General features: G+C 36.7%; 1 protein-coding gene across 1 annotated transcript; it reads left to right on the forward strand.

Moving 5' to 3' along the window:
• Positions 1-357: 357 nt before the first annotated feature.
• Positions 358-12,680, forward strand: LOC144439818 (ankyrin repeat and SAM domain-containing protein 3-like). The gene is made up of 12 exons (XM_078129051.1): positions 358-729; positions 1,756-1,977; positions 2,869-3,067; positions 4,150-4,271; positions 5,314-5,395; positions 6,203-6,335; positions 7,018-7,218; positions 7,896-8,027; positions 8,598-9,312; positions 10,386-10,527; positions 11,317-11,489; positions 12,248-12,680. Exons 2-12 carry the CDS (start codon positions 1,790-1,792, stop codon positions 12,678-12,680), a joined length of 2,520 nt encoding a protein of 839 aa, XP_077985177.1. The 5' UTR covers positions 358-729; positions 1,756-1,789.
• The last annotated feature ends 587 nt before the right edge of the window (positions 12,681-13,267 follow it).

Below are 13,267 nucleotides of genomic sequence, written 5' to 3' on the forward strand. Positions count from 1 at the left end.
ACTGGACGGAATTTGATGCAGAGTGCAGCGACACAACTTCACTCAGGTGGACAAGTTGAAATTAAGGAATTTGGCCGCCATGATAAAATACCCGGATATGAAGTGTTGCAATATGGGAAATATGACCCCTGAACTTAAAGACATCCTCGTGCGATAAGTATGAAATTATGAAAAATACATAATATTAACATTTGGCAAATTAAAATCGACAAAAGTACTTTCTTCAGCCAATATTTTTTAAAGTCAAGGAATTATTTTCAAGATAACTTTGAAAAAATTAAATCTGAATTAACTAAATAATAGTGTTCTGAAAGAGGCCAGTTTTCCAAGATGTCAGCCCCCTTGGTTTGTAAAAGAATACTCGCGTTTTGAAAAATAAGCCTATTTGAACGTTAAAAACACCCTTTGTCGCCTGAAGAGTACGAGACAATGTTGCTGTAGTATCAATGACAAGAATTTTAACACTTTCTTAGTTTCGGTGCTTGTGATATCTCGCGTACAGCTAATTGTTGTTGTTGGGTTTAGCTTTCCAACTTCAAAGTTCAAGTTGCCAAACTCGAACTCAGTGGCGTGTGTATCACCACGTAAATGTTTACAAAGTTGGCTTATGCAATTATTTGATTTACTACGTTGAAAACAATACGATGAAGTAGGACGAAGTACACCAACCGTGTATATTTGGACCGAGGAGTCGAAAGTAGTGTGTATGCCAAAGTAAAGAATCGATCGGTAAGTTCTGTGATGTGAGTTTCACTTCCCAATTTTTGGCTGTGCTGTACGCATAGTTTGCCGGTAGTGTATGGTTTGCCGAAGTCTAGTCTATCCAATCTAGTTTCTTATACACGTTACGATCATCTAGAGAGGATAGTAATCGTAGAGAACGTCAACGGGTATACATGTAGGTATTAGTGTTGTATTTGTATATTGTATATTGGTAACTTGGCACTCAATCTGAACTCAACAAGTAATTACTATCTAGAACTTTGCAAAAAAAACTTGGACGTTGTGATGAACACTTAGACCATGACCAGGTTAGCTCTGGATTTATACGCTGCTGGGTTTTGACACGTCGAGTGGGAGAAGACGTGTCAAAACCCAGCAGCGTATAAATCCAGAGCTAACCTAATCCACACACATGTATGTTTTGGTGATTGTTTTTGTGTGTGTGACAATTTGACGTTGATCAGCTCATAAGCTATTAGCCTTTTCTAGCTCTAATATGATATGATAATTGATATGTCATATGGTATAATATGATATGTGATGTGATATGATATGATATGACACAACACTAGACATAAACTTGATATCCTTTATCGAATATCAAGATCATTTGCATAAAGCAGCTTTTGGGTCATGATTTCTCATTGAGCCAGACAGGGTTGGAGATGATCTGATACCACAATGGCATCCAGACCAAGTTTCCCTTGATGTAGATGTAAATGTTACTACATAGACCCTCCATGGGTCTAGGGTTGGTTACTATGTGCAGCTAAACCTCGCTATTGTCAACAAATTGAACCTTCAAGTTCAACCAATCAAACTCTGTCTTATTTATGAATAATAGAAGTAATTGAGTTAACACGATTTCATCTGACCCTGTGATGGAGTGATGTGAAATCCTCTACCCTAAAACATCAAATCTTTTGAACTTCAGAAATGAGAGTTCAAAAATCTTGCTTGCCATCCATGTTGTTCATTATGTCACCTCTAGAGGGCACTATACACGTCATCACAATTTTTACTCTTCTTTAGATTACAATGTATTGAAGATAATGAAAAGGCTGCCATGATGGATTATCCATATGAGGCATCTGATGAAGCCAGTGAATCAGAACTCCTGGACAGTAGTCTGTCTCGTTGGCGTGGTGGCTGGAATCCAACGGAAACCAAGGAAAACTTTGACCCAATTCCTCTAGACCTCTATACAGCTTCATCTATTGGTCAATATGATTGTGTACATGCTATTATAGCAAGGTATGTAACAGCTTCATCTATTGGTCAGTATGATTGTGTACATGCTATTATAGCAAGGTATGTAACAGCTTCATCTATTGGTCAGTATCATTGTGTACATGCTATTATAGCAAGGTATGTAACAGCTTCATCTATTGGTCAATATGATTGTGTACATGTGATTATAGCAAAGTATGTAACAGCTTCAGCTATTGGTCAATATGATTGTGTACATAGTATTATAGCAAGGTACAAATGTATGTAACAGCTTCATCTATTGGTCAGTATCATTGTGTACATGCTATTATAGCAAGGTATGTAACAGCTTCATCTATTGGTCAATTTGATCATGTACAATGTACATTAAAGCAAGGTATGTGACAGCTTCATCTATTGGTCAGTATTAGAAGACGTTCATTATGCTAGATGACTTTAACTGTGTAACATGCTCAAAGAGCTCATAGAATGCCTATGAAACTGCCGTTTTAGAGTGTACATGTATTACAGGTTTTTATCTCCTGATGCTGGACTTCATTATCATGAATATGCAGGAAAGAAATCTGTCACTGTATTTTTGAAATTGGTCGCGTTTTGGGGACAGTATTTTGTGAAGATGTTGGTGATATATGCTGGAAGTGTCAAGACACTGACCTGGGATGGAAAATTAGAGTGGTCTTCCCTTTTAAACTCAGAATACATGAAAAGGGAAGCGAAAGTGGCAATATCGTATTTGCATTAAAATCTTTGGTAGGACATGAAGTAAAACAGGAACTTAAGAAAGAAAAAACCCACATTAGTCTACACAAAAGACACAAATAAGAAAACAATAGTGGCACTGAGACAGAAGCATTCCCTAAAGTTCTGGGTATTGCATAATATTAACCTTTTGTGGTTTTTTTTTCTTTTTTATAGTGGTGAAATTGACTTGAATAAAAAGAACACAGGTGGCTGGACAGCTTTGATGTATGCCTGTTATATTGGTCATGATAATATAGTCAATTTGTTATTGGATGCTGGAGTGGATGTCAACATTAAGTCAACCAAGGGTCGGACATCGTTAATGTTAGCAGCTAGCTGTGGTAACGAAAGTGTTGTCTATTTCCTATTACAGGTATGTGTGACAATCATAACTGAAATACCAGTAAATTAAGCATTTGAGGTCAGTTTTAGTAGTCACCAACGGGCACTGCTATCCGTGTGTGCGTCTGTCTGTCAGTCTGTCCGTCCATCCATCCATCCATCATATGTGTGTGCATTCATCCTCATATCTTTGGCATGCAACTACTGATTTCAACCAAACCTGGCACAAATGTAACATACTATGTGAGACATATGCACATAACTTTGTTTTACGACTGAAAAAAATATGGCCGAATGGCAGCCATTTTTTGTTAAATTTCACAAGATCCATCATAACTTTGGAGATATAATAAATTGTGACACCATTCAAGTGCCTACACCCATATTATCAAATATGATCTTTCTTTTAAGACCTTTATCTTTGACCTTGAAAGTCTCCTTCAAGGACAAATAAGGCAAATTTGGGTTATCTTCATAGCTTTTACAAAGTTTTCAGAATCAAACATTTCAAGTGATGATGATATTTTAATCATGTCTAATGGCTTTACTATGTTAGTCACATGCATGTCACTTAATTTCATGACCTTGATGTACCTGTTTAGCAAAATGGCGGCCATATTTGTGATAAAACAGCACAGTTTGCTTGTTTTCTCCAAAAGTTTGATACATTGGACATGATTCAAGTGTCTACCCACACATTATCAATGGTAAACTTTCTAATGAGACATTGACCTTTGACCTTGACAAACATTTTCAAGGTGAAATGATCTTTCTTTCTACACTAGCACAAGAAGTTGAATACACAATTCCAATGCTCCATTTAAATGTCTATACCCATATAAGCAAAAGTAAGCTCTCTTTTTATACCTTGACATTTGACATTGACCTCTATTTTCGAGGTCAAATAACAAATTGGTCACTTGAGTACAAAGTTTTGCATCAAGACACACCATTCAAATTTGCACAATAATTTTGCTGTATAACTTGCCAGTTAAAGGCTTTTTCTTCAATGAAGGCTTGTTATCTTTATTCCATGTTGATGTCCTCTGGGCCAAATTCTCAATTTCATTTCAAAATCATACGCCTACTCTTTGCTTCTTTTTATCTATACAGGCCGATGCAGATATTGAAGCAGTTGACAGCAGAGGATGGACTGCCTTGTTCCATGCAACCAATGCTGGTCACCAAAATATGGTGAAATTTTTACTAGACAATGGTGCTAATGTAAACCACAGGTTGGTATAGCTATGAAAATACACAACATTTCTATTCCTAAAATATGGTGAAATCTTTTCTAGACAATGGTGCTAATGTCAACCACAGATTGGTGTAATTGGTCATCAAGACCTGCCCAAATTACCTGAGCAGAGATGAGGAACTATACATTCTTTCTAAGATCTAAGGATGCATTCTCCATGATCACGTCACTTTGTCACAGGATGATAAACAGCGCCCGGAAATTTCTCTTTATATTTCTCTCAATATTTTTCTTCGTTGATCATGTATTTTCCTGCTGAGTGAAGAAGATATTGGGGAATTAATACATCAATTTAAAATAATTTTATCTCCACAAACATAAATTATGAAAATTTTGTTAGAAAAACTGTGGCAAAGTGGAAAGTTAGGACTCATATTTTGAGCACCACAGAACCAGTGATGTAGACACAGGTTGCCATGACGAAGAACAACCATGATATTATAATAATCTTTATTTTCTGTTCAAATACATGTAGCTTGGCTTGTGCATGATTTATACTTGTAGTCAGTGTGAAAGATGAGGCATGATACTGTAAACCTAGATATTTTCACTACTACAAACAGTCTTCAGCAAGATCTCAAAGACCAATTTTCTCTAATTACCAGACTGTTACATTGTGCTCATGTGCAAGAAGGCATTTTAGTCACTACTTATTTTTACTAATTACAAGACTGGTACATTGTGTTCATGTGCAAGAAGGCATTTTAGTCACTACTTATTTTTACTAATTACAAGACTGGTACATTGTGTTCATGTGCAAGAAGGCATTTTAGTCACTACTTATTTTCACTAATTACAAGACTGGTACATTGTGTTCATGTGCAAGAAGGCATTTTAGTCACTACTTATTTTTTTTACTAATTACAAGACTGGTACATTGTGTTCATGTGCAAGAAGACACTTTAATAGTCATTTCTTATTTTTGCGTTTTTTGTTTTCCAGCGAAATTAGCAAAAAATAAATCTTTAGCAAAAATTGCCAGGTTTACAGTTTTTCTGTTTTACTATCATGGTCTACAGGGAACCTCTAGTTGGTAACAGTGCATTAATGATGGCGGCAGCTGAAGGCCATGAAATTATCGTACAGAATCTATTGCAGTATGTTCAGAATGTAAGTATTTCATATCATTCATAAAATATTGAACAGCATTGATAACTGCTCAGTTACCATGACAATGAGTCTGTACACAGCAACAAGAGTCCACAATGATAAACTTCAAAAAGTACCCACAAAACTAGACATACACAATTTACAAATATTCATTTCCTGTTTGCGTCATAAATCACTGGAACACTTTGCTGAACCATGTGATCATCATGTTCAAAGGACACAAAAGAATGACATTGATCCGCACTTTCACACGACAAACAGGATCTGAGGGACTTCATTATCTAAGGATAGTTGTCCCGTAATCCACTGAACTGAGCTGATTTAGTAGTGAAAGATGTACCAGTACATGCACATGTGTGTCTGACTCAATATGTAAATTGTTCACAGAATCTTTGATAAGTTTTACTGGATTCTTTCTCTGAATAAGAGTGCAATCTGAATTTCTGAACATTATTCATTACAGCTGTTTTAATGTTGTTTGTAACGCTTGTTGTCCAAGATATAATGACTTATTTGCAATATTGAACACCCTGAATAGTACTGAATCACCTGTCCATAAACAAGATAAATTTGTGTAGCAGTTCTCATTTGCATACCGTTTGTATGCAGGAATGCAATAAATGTTTTTGGTATTGCACTGCAATGCAAATACCACTACCGGTACTACTGGTATGCGTCTGCACCGATGCAAGTCATTTCTGGTACATATAGTTGTATGTAATAATACCGTGTTACAATTAGTGCATATTAATTACTACAAATGAATATAATTGTCTTCTCCTCCCTTACTTCTGTCAGGGTGTTGAAATAGAAGCTAAGAATTTCAATGGTGATACAGCAAGGTCATTAGCATTACTGAACGGTTATATGAAGATTGTTAGTTTAATTGATAACCAAAGTTTACCCATATCAACTCTTAGATCTGAACCTGGTAAGTTTGCCCATATCCACTCTTAGATCTGAATCTGGTAAGTTTGCCCATATCAAGTCTTAGATCTGAATCTGGTAAGTTTACCCACATCAACTGTTAAATCTGAGCCCGGTGAGTTTTAGCTATATTTACTAACTTCCTATGGCATAGTTGTTAAAGCATAGGATTAGCAGTCCATAGGTCATTTGTTTGAATCCCACTGGAAATGGAAGATTATCTGTTTCCGACCCTATTTCAGGGTCATTACACTTATTACTATATTTATAATTATAACAGCTTCTGGAAAACTTTCTGAAATTCTATTCCACTCTGGAAAGTTATCTTTCTATGATTGATGAAGGGTTAATATACAATGTATATTGTATATACTGCTCTCTGTTGACATATCATATCATGACCTAAACTTTCATTTGACACTTTCATATTCAAGATTAAACCATGCAAAAAGTTGCCATTTGGTAAATTTAGTACCATGGTGTTGAGTTTAGTATGTCTGTGTAATATATGTAATGCTATCTTTTATATTGCTTTTATTTTGACCTGCAAGGACTGTCGTTTTAATTTCCCCTGGTGGGATGAATAAAGTCATTCTGATTCTGATTCTGAAATGTTGTGACTGATTACTTTCAAATATTGATTATGTTATCGTCAATTCCAAACTGTTTAATTTCACTTTATACAGGTCTTCATGTGGATGAAGATTTAAGTTCCTCTGAAGAATATTATCATCGGCCAACAAGACCACCAGCACGAAGTCAACGATCACGATCCAAACATGGTAATAGTACGAGTCCTAGTCTACGAGACGGACCAGAAGCCCTTGCTAGACTAATGCATGAATCCAGGTCTAAGGCTATCACTGATAATAAACTGGCATACTCAAGTAAGTCGCACTCAGACTATTTCATACAATTTGATATTATTCCCCACACAGCCACAGAGAACACCACAAGGATTCATAAAATATGCTACATACACTTGCACTCATGCATCACAGGATTCTCTGCTAGTATTTATCACAGTACCGACCTGATGAATGCTTATAAGAAAAGATCATAAAAAATTCAGTCAAAGTTTGTTGTTGTTTTTTCTTCTTTTTTTTAATTATTGTGCTGGGAATTGCTCTCAGGGATTTTCTGTTATACAGACGTATACACACAATCACACACTCAAGTCAATGTGTGAATGTCTCCAAATGTGTAGAATGGGGATAAATAGAAAATTATTCATGTAGTGGCAGCAGAGAGAATGAGTACTTTTTCACACCCTACATAATTTTAACCTTACGATGTAGGGAGGAGGGTTATGTTTTAGAGAAAGGAAATTGAAGGGGGGGGGGGGGGGCTACTTTTGAGAAAACAGAAATGAGGAAGGGTCACATTTTAATGCAACAGGCAGTGCTGATTTCCCCCAGCCATTACCCCCTCCCCCTCCCCCTTGTAATTACTGCAGTCTTCTACATTGGTATTCTCAGCCATATTTATTTCTATAAGGAGTTCACCAATATTGTATAATAAAAATGTCGATAAGTGAACTGTTTGTTATTTCTTTCCTATTTAGATCCCATGGTGCCAAGTGGTTATGTTACATTTCAGAGTGATGGCTCTGTTACCCAGGATGCAATTTGTAACCGTGATGTCACTTCCCCTATAAGTCCAAGTGAACATGACTTGGATAGTTCTACAGGAAAAGGTAACTGAAACTCACAAAATTGTTGAAAATTCACAGAATTGTTGAAAATTCACAGAATTGTTGAAATGTAGACAAATTAAAATAACTTGTTCTCAGTTCATAGACAGTCATATTTTAAAGGACATGGGCCAACTTCAATATTTTCTATCAAGTTCATAAAATTAAACTTTATCTAGTATCTTTGTAGGTATATGGCTATACATGTACATGTATGTGTATGTATTGAAATGAGTGTAACCTCTCCTTGTAGCATTGATACACGTAGACTGATAAAATTCAGTCTAGTTGTGTTGATAAGTACACTACTAGTAGTGTAGCATAATACGGTACATGTATTGAAATGAGTGTAACATCTCCATATAGCGTTGATACATTTCAGCATGTCGTGTGCAATTCTCTTTGATTGTATTGTCAATGTCAGTACTTTGATGCACCCAACATTTCCATCAAAGCATCGTCCATTTGGTTGGTCTAATTTCTTAGCCACAGACGTCAATGAAAAGCTTGCGATGTTTCGCATTACAGAGTTCTCACTAATACCAGATGTTTGTACTGGCGTTGCCATTTCAGATAACTCTTGGCTTGATCGATACGGTGGTGGTGACGAACACGAAGAAAGTACACCATTTTGTGTGTCTGGTGCTGTCACCATTAAAAGTAATAGTAGCAGTTGCAGTAGCACTGGTGGACTTGCTGCTGCACTTGGACTGCAACAACTCAGTGTTGACAGTGCTGAAGACCTGGACTCTCCTGCAGCACAAACAGCAACAGACACTGTGACTGCAGTTGCTGCAGCACTTTCAGTTGTAAAGGCGGCTGACGACACAAAACCTGCAATTGTAACGCCAACAAGTAATCAACAAAATAATATTAACACTGTACAAAATGAAGACACTGCCAGGCAAAATAATAACATGCCACAAACTGCATCATCGAGCATTCCTAGATCTGTTGATAATGTTCCTACATCTGCCGGTAATGTTGCCAGACCTTCCAATACTAGTATTTCCAGACCTATCGATGCAAACATTCCTGGACCAGTTGGCACTAATCCCAGACCAGCTGGTACTAATCCCCTGGAAGGAATCAATCTTGATGCCTACTGTCAAAATTTCAACCAAAACTTGCCAGGAAAGACAGGTGTGGAACCACCATTTAAAGACCTAGGGGAATTATTAGAGAGTTTGAACTTGTCCAAATATAACCATGTATTTGATGAGCAGGATGTAGACCTGAAAATATTCCTCACTTTAACAGATAATGATTTAAAAGAAGTTGGAATCAAGTAAGTGGAATGTACATTATTTGTCAGATATACAGTCTGATTGGTTATTGGACCTCAAGAAATTGCACATATTTTAAGCGCAACTAAAGAAGGGATTTAGAAATGGCTTCCATCTGTGTGTCCATCCATCCATCTGTCTGTCTGTATGTCTGTGCATAAGCGTATGTCCTGTTATATTTCGTACATGTTTGCAATACACATATCAAGCCAAACCTGGCACAAAGATGACACTTTAGAGTGGGCATGAGAACATCATTTATTTCTGCCCCGTTATCAACTTTTTAGCTAACTCTTGTAAAGACCTTGACTTGGGATTAGTTTATTTTCTGTTGGCCTGTAGTCTAGAAGAACTAACGTTACTACACATGTACACTATTTCGGTTATACCACCATGGCTGTTACTGAGTCAGGATAGTTGAATAGTGTAGGAGCATAATAGTATTTCAAGACTAAATAGATAGTTAAGAGTGGTCGGCTTGGAATCTGCAGGTTTCACGTTAAAGCTCCGTCACTGCCATTTGTTTCTGAATGGCTAAAGTCCAAGATTTGAACCCTGATTGTGCCGCCGTCAACCCAGCTGTATAATTGAGGACCTGGTAGGATAGAGGTTGCAATGTGAATGTTTTAATCCTATGCGCTTATAAAGGCTGCATTGGATTATATGCTCCCCACGGAGTAGAGGCAGTTATTGTGTCGACCAAGTGTTCATTGTTTTCATGATGTGTCTTAGTGCTGGGTTAGCCCGTCACTAGCGCAGGGTTAGCTATTGTGTTCCCTATATGATTAACTCTCCAATGTAGTGGTATATACGGAAATGGTTCTAAGTTGTTTGTAAAGTGGACATGCAAATAAAAAATTATATTTGTACTCGACAATACAGACATTTTTATACAGTTTTAAGAATTATACACATTCTAGATGTTGAACCAGAAGTTGGTTGCGGCACCCTACATGGTCTTCAATGTTTAGTTTGTTAGAAACACAGCAAACAACTGCTAAATGTGTTAATGTATCCATGATCTGCTGACGGAAATTTCTGTTTGACATAAATTTGTTTGTTTGTTTGTTTGGAGGTTGTTTGGTCCAAGGAGGAAGATGACATCAGCTATTGCTAGGTGGCACAGTCAAGTCAGGATATTCACCGATACTTTGGAACAAGTATATGCTGACAAAGTAGAAGCTGAAATGCAAGAAATGGCCATTCAACTACACCAGGTATGTTGAGAAATTGATAAAATCAGGTGCTGAAAAATCGTGCAGCCATATTGATAATTCTCACCGAGCAAGGGGGTATACTCTATACTGGGGCCTACATCATACTCGTGGAAGGGAGGGGGCATTCCCTTATTTGACTATATGTATATGTGCCACCCTTTGGAGTACGTTTGTGCCGATTGGTCTAACTTGGGGTCTGTTTTCTTCACGCTGAAGAGTCTTAAAGTGGGGGTCCACTCTATATTATTTAAAATATTGCTTGGTCTAAAATTTCCTCCATTTTCCTTTACCAAATAATAACTGTGCTATTAATTGCCACAAAATGTTGGCTCCTGATTGGAAAAATCCCCCACTTAACTACATTTTTGTGATCCTGGACTACCATTTCCTTAATATGGAACAAATAGTTTGGTTTAAAATTTGATTTACTAAAATCTGTAATGGTCTAAAATGGGGTATTAATTTTTGGTCAAAATGGGTCTAAAATGGGGTCTGAAGTTGGTAGTGTTAGCTGCACACTACTACCAGAGATGGCCACTGATACTGCCCAGGGGCTTATACGTACGATTGTTGATGAATTGAATGTATGGTACAATTGAAGACAGTTAACCCTGTTAAATGTCATTTGTGACTTATTTGTGACAGCCAAACAGTGAAAGACAGAGTATATTGTTATGCAAATCATATGAATGAATATGAATTATGCAAATGAGCCTCCCTGCTCTCAGAACAATCTGTAGAGAACATTGGAGTTATATTTGTATGTTTTTCTGCTCTCACACGCTACAGGCTACAAGTGAAGTAGAGAAAGTCAAGGCACAGGTACTTCAAGAGAAAGAATTACGTAATGTGGTAGAAGGATGTCTTATGGAAGATAAGAGGGCATGGCAACATGTACATGGACTCTCCATGGAAACCAAAAAGATCTGCTTCGATATCAAACTACTCTATGAAAGTATTAGGCAAGTAGAACTATGGAGTTCAGAATCCAATATGGCCGCCATACAAGCCCCACAGTACAACCATTTACTATTTAGTATCTTGCATGGACTAATTTGCACTACTTTGATGTACATGTATAATATCGCCCTCTATAGACAATATCAGCTACTAGCACTGAACTTGATTGAGTGACCCGGTCGATTACACCGGGGTCTTGACCGGCTTAAAGTAAGCAGTCACATGCTTGGGATAATTTGGGTGACAGATCCAGTCAAATGCAAGTTGACAGTGTTCACTTGTTCGCGTATGACATCGATCTCCCAATGGATGTAATAAAACGTAAAACTTATATTTCAACTCTTATTTTCATATGCAAGTATGTTAGTTTGCTAATTCAAGTAAAATGTATCAGAAATATAAACTTTCCCTCCACCATGTTTGACTATCTGCAACCGAAAAAATCCATCTTGCTATTTGGGTATCCTCGACAGAATACACCATAATAAACCAAGGGAGCTAATTAAGTCCACCCACTGACCAGACCTTCATGTTAAATACCGCCCTCTATAGAACTTGACAATTGCTTACACTGACTATAGACATTCCATTTCAAATACTGCCCTCTATTGACAATGACAAACAAAGTAAGAATATTGTAACCTGTAGTCAAACTTGTATATTTTTTGCTAAGTCACTTGACATGCTACTATTGGAAAGAAATACAAATAAAATTTTTTTTCAGGTTTACAATTTTTTTGCAAAATACTATTTTTTGCAGGTTGTGTCAAGATGAATTGAAAAACAGACTACTCTGTCCCCATGCACAATTCGGTAACTCAGTAGAACACAGAACTATAGCAAACGTGTCAGCCAATCAAATTCCTGATTTGAATCGGCAACAACTAATGAGAGAACTTGACAGAAAAGGACATGGGAATGCTGTAAAAGACAGGAGATCATTGGATGATAGACATGCCAATCAAAAAGGAAAGAAAAGTCCACATTACAAAGATGACCAATCAGCTAGCAGGTCTCAGATGGTGGATTTAACAAGTTTGAGTGACAGTGAAGTTGTTAGCATGTTGGAACATTACACAAAACAGATGGGAAAAGCCGTTTCCATGGCAACTTTTAACATGGACCAGCTAGTTGGGCAAGAGAGATCAAGCTATCCTGCAGACTCTGGTGGAGCATTGCAGGAAATGAAATAGCTCCTGATTGGCTAAAAACTCTTATTGTGTCAATAAGGGCCACAGTAGCCAATCAACATAAGTTTTACATCGCATATGTTGATAATTTTGATCACTGATTGAAGCAAGTAAAAGTGGTAATGGATGTTAAAGGTAACATTTTATTTGCCGATGTTTGCTTAGTTTTAATAACAGATGTAACTGATTATTTCTAAGTGGTCAGTCAAATGCCTAATTTGCGTATTGTAAGATAGGCAAAATACAATACTAATCTTAAAGTGGCCATATGAATGAGGATTGGGTACTTATTTTGGATTTTTTTATTTATAAAGCAATTTTATCATGGCTTCCTACTTGAAAAAAACGATGTGAAACAACATAGACCAAGTCTGTGTTTATAAACAATACATTGCAAAAGATTAATAAATGTGTAAAAAGGTTTGTAGTACGTACAATAACAAACTTCACATTTTTAGCTTTTTGCAATGTTTTGAGTTACAAACACAGACTTGGTCTATGTCGTTTCACATTGGTTTTTGAAGTAGGAAGCAATGATAAAATTACTTTTAAATTATAAATTAAAAATCCAAAATAAATACACAACCACT

The sequence above is a fragment of the Glandiceps talaboti genome, chromosome 9, assembly GCF_964340395.1.
Source record: "Glandiceps talaboti chromosome 9, keGlaTala1.1, whole genome shotgun sequence".
NCBI classification, from domain to species: domain Eukaryota; kingdom Metazoa; phylum Hemichordata; class Enteropneusta; family Spengelidae; genus Glandiceps; species Glandiceps talaboti.

Excerpts from the sequence above, each read along its gene's own strand:
- LOC144439818 (XM_078129051.1), top strand. The coding sequence starts at position 1,790 with ATGATGGATTATCCATATGAGGCATCTGATGAAGCCAGTGAATCAGAA. Across the intron at positions 3,068-4,149 it reads TTGTCTATTTCCTATTACAG|GCCGATGCAGATATTGAAGC; the intron begins GTATGTGTGACA and ends TTATCTATACAG. Across the intron at positions 10,528-11,316 it reads TGGCCATTCAACTACACCAG|GCTACAAGTGAAGTAGAGAA; the intron begins GTATGTTGAGAA and ends CACACGCTACAG.